General features: G+C 52.9%; 1 protein-coding gene across 1 annotated transcript; it reads right to left on the bottom strand.

The window, feature by feature from the left end:
* Window positions 1-3,436: 3,436 nt before the first annotated feature.
* On the bottom strand, window positions 3,437-6,078 carry AMER3 (APC membrane recruitment protein 3). The gene is given in 3 exon segments (XM_026492866.2): window positions 3,437-3,636; window positions 3,639-4,413; window positions 4,456-6,078. Coding segments are annotated over 3 exon segments (2,598 nt in total).
* Between the last annotated feature and the right edge of the window lie 832 nt (window positions 6,079-6,910).

Here is a 6,910-nt window from a genome sequence, read left to right as displayed (position 1 = left end):
GGAAAAATAAAATAAGGTAAAAAAGGGGGGGTAGCAAACCGTAAGAGACTTAAATATAGAGAACAAACTGAGGGTTCTGGAGGGGAGATGGGTGGGGAGATGGGGTAACTGGGTGATGGGCATTAGGAGGGCACGTAATGTAATAAGTAGTGGGTGTTACATGCAACTCATGAATCACTAAACTCTACCTCTGAAACTAATGTTACGTTATATGTTAATCGATTTTAAATAAAAAAGATGTCTGTGATGCACTGTGCAGTAAAAAAGATTAAAGTTCATGTGTATTTATGTCATGGACGTAAAAAGGGTCTGAGGACACATCTAGTGTTCAAGAACGTCAGGGAAGTGGAGGCTCAGCTCTTCACACAGTTTGGATTGGTTGTAGTAAATGGGAATTAGTTTTGTAATCAAAACAACAGAAAGATAAAAGAAGGAAGGAGACTCACTTTTTATTGTTTTCTGTGTCTTTTGAGTTTTGTATCTGATATTTATCCCCATTCCATAAAAAATAAAATTAAATTAAATAAGAAACCAGGAAAGGTAAGATGTACCCCCGATGTTGTTCACTGGGTCTTCCTCAGCATGTGCTGGCCTTTACCTCCCTCCTGATCTCTGTCCAGCCTTCCTGGTGCACCCCAGGGCACCCTGCTATAGACCCAGGCCACCCCCACCATTAGGGCAGGCTGGGAGGCTGCCTGGTCCCCTCCCAGCACCTCCCAGTATCCAGTGCAACCTTGGAAGGCTGGAAGGTTGAAAGGCACAGTGCACAGGCTGCAGGGTGTACCGCAGTCCTCTGCTGGTCACTGTGTGACCCTGGGGAGTCACTCACACTCTGTGGGACATCTATGAGCTGGGATTTTACTTTATATGGGAGAAAAAACCTCCCATCACTTCTACAGCCAAGTATGAATGAGAGGGTTAGAAATGACCAGAATTCTGAAAATGCCCCTAGGTCTCTGCTACCCCCAGCACTGGGCTAGGCACTTATCCCAGGATCTGGACCAGCAGTTCCATTTTTTCCTCTCAGTGGGTCACCTGGAGAACATGCTTGAGGCCTGCAGAGCCCCATCAGACTGGCACTGCCTGCACCCCTCTTGCAGGAGAGGGCAGCTCAAGAGGTGGGATATGGAAAGAGATGATCTGAGGTTTCCTCAGACCTACTGGATACAAGAGAAAGGGAAGGCACTCTGTTCTCTCAGCAAGGTGCCTTGTAGGCCACTGCTGTGGTCTCCCACAACATTACAGAGAATGAATATTTCTAGGGTGTCAGGATTGCTTAAGATGCTTCCCAGAGTGAAAGCCGCTGGGCTGGTGGTTCCTCTCAGGTAGGCATGGCCTCAGTTCCTTTTCTCTGCTGCTCTGTTGCTGGGTCACTGCAGACCACCCTCACCATAACCTCTGGGTCCTGGACCTCCTTGCTTTCTGCCTTTACCAGCACTCTTGGAACTGGCTGGATTCTCCCCATCACCACTAGTCACCATGTCACGTCAAGGAAACATGGCCTCCGAACTCCTGCAAGGTAAAATCTTAACTCTGTTACTCTTTAGACACAGGCTCACATTCAATTAGAAATCAGAAAACCATGAGCAACTTTTTGATATTTCATTCTTTCAACAAGTAAATATGTACTGAGCACTTGCTCTGCTCAGGTTCAGTACAAAGTGATAAGGGCCATGACTGAATTAGGGATGCCCCATGCCCCCAAGCGTTCAGGCTGCTTACAGGGAGACACACAGCTGGCACCCAGAGGGTGCCCTGGAGGAAGGGAGGAGCGAAGGCTTTGAAAGAGGAGTTCTTTGCAGGAACTCAGCAAGAGAAGTTCTAGAGCCTCGTGAAGAACTGGGCCTTAGGAGTGAATGGGTGGGACTCAAACCCCATCGACCCCACACACTAGCTGCATGTGTTCATGGGCAAGTCACACCAGCACTCTGCGCCTTGGTTTCCATATCTGAAAATGAAGACAACTGCATTCAGGTTGGTGCAGGGATGAGGTAAACTACTCCATGTGTAACCTGCTCCTGGCACAGCTCAATAATGCTAATCGTTTGTGGAGGTCCTGGGGGGGATCACATGTGGTTTTCCAGGAGACTGGCGCTGACCTTCCTCAGTGTCCCAGGGGTGGGCCTGGGTCAAGATCCTATGGGAGCACACAGTAGGCCCCAGTAAACTGTTGTTAACAAGGGCTACAGAGCATTTTCTAGTCTGAAATGAAGCCTCAGACAATCATGACAGGCAGCAGCCTGTGGTCAGCGGTCAGACTGCATCCCGCTGGCTGGAATTTCTCCCCCACCACCTGACCTACCCCTTTCTATGATGATCTTTCCTCCAGAAACAGTTCATGTCTGTGGCATCCTATCCTTGGCGTCTCACTGCAACATGTCGGGTGAGGTAGGATCTAATCATAGAGGAGCTTGATGCATGGTCTGTCACTGTACCTGATGTCCTGACACTTGCCCTTCCTGAGGATGTGGGCCACCTTTTCCCTCCATGAGTTTGAACATTTGGTACTGTGCATGCTGTTGTGGCTTTCAGGAAGATGAGACTTACAGCTCCATTTTGAGGTAAGTTTTCCTGAAAGGGGAGGCAAAGATGCTGACAGTTTGGAGGGGAGAGAATGGCAGTGGACAATCAATCAGCTTCTTCCCTAAGAACATTTTGCCATCCTTGGCTTCATTTAGAGAAGTTGTGGGAAATTGTTGGTCTGATTTGTAATAAAGAATTTGCCAACACCCATTGACTAGGATCTGCACGGTCTAGCCCTAGCAGGTTTGCACAGTAACATATGTTGTCTGCTGATTCGAGGTCTTAACGAGATGAGGCTGGTCCTCCTTCTCATTCTCACGAGAAGTCCTTCAGGGCCCCAGTACACTGTGACTACTAGTCCTGGGGGTAGAGAGCAGACTGGTGTGGGGCCAGTGGACATTCCTGAGTTCATCCACAGCACCCTACCCTGCCTCTCTCTCACTCTGCCTCCCACCCCTAAGCCTTAAACCACACATTTATTTTTCTCAACCACTATGCAGACTTCTTGGCACCCTCTACTTCCCATTTATAAGATGTACTGTTATCTTCCCATCAGTTTTAAGCCTGAGCTCCTCCCTCTAACATGCTGTATGAGGAGAAGCCAGTTGTGGCCACTTCACAACCAACTGGGATTCCAGTCTTCATTTCTTTGTGGGGAAATCAATGAGGCACACTTTGAGAGCAATGGCAGCTGTGCAGCTATCCTTGGCCTTAGGCTGCCCAGTACCTGGTCTAGCTGAGCTGGTTCAGGAATGGATGCCTCCACACTAAAATGTTCTGCTCCACTTGCCTGTGTCCTGCTACCCCCACCCCCCAGCAGTCGTTACATCAGGGACAAAGGATGGAGATTTGGGTGTTAGGTTCTCTTGAATGTGGCCACAAAGACACAGTGTCTGGTGAGTGAGGGCCCATGCTACAGGTGAGGCTCAGCCATGGCTGGTCTGGGGGCCCCTACTTCCAGCTTGTTGCAGAGGAGGCCCTCATGGGCCAGGAAACTGTAGCAACTTTCTGGGACACTTGCAGAGGGGGCTAGTTTGTACTGGATGATGGAAGTGAGGTCCAGGATTTCTGGCAGTTGGCCCCAGGGGCTCAGCTGGGTAGTAGGGCCAAGAGGGGCTATGAGTCCAGTTGGCCCTTATGTGCTGCCTGCTCCACAGCCCTTGAACTGAGCTGCAGGGGCTGGTCATCCACAGAAGCACGATGAGCCTGGGCATCCATTCTGGTGGGCTCCACCTTGAGCCGGCTAAGGTCCAGGATGTGGCCCGGGTACCTCTTGTCCTGTGGGCTGTGGGGTGGACTAGCCAGGGAGGGCAGGCCACACACAACCGGCACGCTAGGGAAGCTGTTAGGTTCTTTTTGTTGGAGAATATCAGGGCCCCTGGCCTGAGGCTGCCTACAGAGCCCACTGTTTATGTCTTGCCTTGGGGACTGTGTAGTAGAGGGCTCGTAGTCTGGGTGGATGTGCAGGCCTGCAACCTGGGCCACACAGCCTGTCAGGGTGGGCTCTACATTGAGGGTGCTTCCGCCAGGACCTGGCCTCCAGGGACCTTGGAAACACTCCTGATTCCCAGGAGGTGTGGGGTCCTGGAAGCCAGGCCAATGGTTTGGGACCTTATTTTTGCTGGAAGTGTCTGTTGTTGCAGAGGCTGCAGACCCCAAAGAGGAGAACAAGTTTTCATGGCAGCCTTGTGTCCCTCCTTCCCCAGAAACCTGCACACACTCCAGAGATGGGTCCCTGGAGAGAGTGCTGGTTCCCTGCTCGGGCCCTCCTAGGACCTTGCTCTCTCCAGGGGGGAGGCCCTTGGGACCCAAATGTGCCCACAGCTCCCGCCTACTGGGTGCTGAGCCCATAGTGGTCCTACCTGCATCTGAAGCCCCAGCCCCCCTGCCCTCCAGCTTCACTGGATCTGGGCCCTTTTTCTTGGAGCCAGCAACCAGCTTCTCTGCCTCTCCCCTGGGTGAGGTTGCAGTTTCTCTAGGGGCTGAAGCAGGTGGGGTGCGGAGTTCAGGGCCACGGCGAAGCCAGTTGATAATGCCCATGGTGATGGCAAGCTCAGTGTCACAGAGCTTTAACAGGCACTCCTTACCCTTCCAGGAGCTTTGCAAAAAGCCCTGGCTGAGCAGGTCTGGGCCTGGTGCTGGGGCCAAGTTCTCCTCTGCCCCTACATGGAAGCTGCACATGGACAGTGGTGCTCCTAGTGCTGGCCCTGACAGACTCTCAGACACACTTAGGTCATCATCCAGACTTGGGCCAACAGGGCCTTCGCTGGGGTCATAGAAGAGCTCATAGAGGGCATCTCCACTATAACTGTCCCGGGGGAAGGCAGCTGCAGGTGTGCCTGGGCTTGAAGCCTCCTTCTTGTCCTCCTCAAGCCCAGGTGAGAAGGAGTCATAGTAGCCCTCATCACTCGTGGACACGGATTCTGGCTGTTCGCTTTTAGGGGTACCTGTGTCTATGGAGCTGGCTTTGGAGCCACTGTGAGGGTCTCTGCAGGGACACAGGGGGAGCTCAGCAAGCCCAGCTGCATCCAGCCTGGGCCGGTCTGTGTCTGTCCCCTGGGGACCCCCCAGCCATGGCCCCAGGAGGGCACGGTGCTGCTGCCTCACAGAATGATTCACACTGTCCCAGAACTTGGCAAAGTCAGACATCTCGTTTTGGGCAGGTGATGCCAGCTGTTCCACACTGCCCTGGAAGGGGCCCCTAAGAACCTTGCTTTCAAGGGCCTGTGATACCTGGGCTGGGCTCTCCAGGCCCTCGTTCAGTTCCAGGGATGGCACTGAGCTTTCATCTGCAAAGATCTCCCCACAGCCCGTGAGAGAGTCAAAGCTCTTGAGTGAGGCTACATCCTCACACAGGGCCCTGCAGAGGTCAAAGGAAGAGTCAGGCAGGAGCTCACTGTCAGATAGGTCCTGGCACAGGCTGTCTGGCCCTAGTCCCTCACCTAAGGGGAAGAATGCTTTGCCTGGCTTCCCACCAGCCTCTGATGGACCCCCGGGGGAAGACAGGCTGTCCCCCTTGGTCACCAGCGAGGCCAAGTTCTCAGTCTTGTTTCTGCGAATGTGGAATAGGTTCCGAAAGCACTTCTTAGGTCGTTTCAGGGAGATCCTCTTCCTTGGGATGCTCTTGGCCACCGCTGGCACAAAGGGCATCTGGGGCACAAAGTGGCGGTAATCAATCATGCGCTGGTTGCTGGAGGGCCCTGGGAAGCTTGTGCTGCCCACCAGCTGCCCTGCGGCTGTGCTTGCCCTGCCAGCCCCGGGCACATTGTCATGAGTCTTGCTCTTTCGTACCAGTTTGAAGGTGGCCCCACAGAAGGCTGCAGCCCCCACCTCGGGTTCTGGCTCTGCCCCCTTGTTGGAGCATCTGTCATATCCTTGGGCGCTGGGACTAACCTGCAGGGCCCTTTCACTGTGGGGCTGCTGTTGCCCTCCTGGTGAGACTGACCAGGGACCTGCATCCTCCCTGGCCAGAGTGGTGGCTGCTGGATCTGGGGATTTCTCATGGGAAATCTGCAGGCTGGATTTGATGAAGGTCTTTCCTCTCTTCAGCTCCATGCTGCCAGTGCCCCAAGCTTCTGTGAAGGAAAGTAGGACGCACTTAGTATCCAAGATGGAGGCCTATGGCTCTAGAAGACCTCTGCCTAACTCTGCTCACACAGTGGCTTTGGAGCTGATCTCTGACATCTAAACTTGGATCCTCCACAGCGGTAGGGAGAGGGAGATGAGAATGGCCTCACCCATGCTCACTGCTCCAGGGCTGCCCACTGCTCCACAGAAAACTGATGTTAGAGAGGTTAAGTCACATACTTAAAGTCACACAGTAGTAGCCAAATCGAGAGTAGACTGAGGTCTGGTGCTCTTGTGTCTGTGATCTCTCAACTCAACCAAGCATCCTCTCAGAGTTTATCTGGCCAAGTCAGACTCCTATTTCCAGGCCCAGGCACTCGATTTAGCACCACATCCTTACAGGGAAAGTATCACGGCCTTTCTGAGTGGTGGAGCAGAGGGTTCAATAAGTAAGTTCCTGCCTTCATCTAAGAGACAAAGCTCAAAGGGAAACCCAAGCCTGCCTTCTGGGATGGACACAGGTGTTCATCAGTTGGAAGGGAAGCCACATACACTGCCCTCCAGGGCTATTGCATCTGTCTGAGGAGGCAAGACTCAGTCTACAGAGAGGCCATCAGGGCAAGGCACAGCCAAGCATCTAATGGTGTGTGCTGAGCTTGAGCACTGAGAAGAGAGACAGCATCATGGTAGAAGGCAAAAGTGAGGAGTCACCATGAGGCCAGGACCAGGCAGGTTAGATAGACACAGCACATGATGGACTGAGAGTAGGCAGGTATCACTTTCTGTGCACATTCTGAGAGGTGTTGATGCCTGGGGTACC

Source organism: Ursus arctos, unplaced genomic scaffold (assembly GCF_023065955.2).
Source record: "Ursus arctos isolate Adak ecotype North America unplaced genomic scaffold, UrsArc2.0 scaffold_10, whole genome shotgun sequence".
NCBI classification, from domain to species: domain Eukaryota; kingdom Metazoa; phylum Chordata; class Mammalia; order Carnivora; family Ursidae; genus Ursus; species Ursus arctos.
This window is presented reverse-complemented; position numbering and strand designations above follow the sequence as displayed.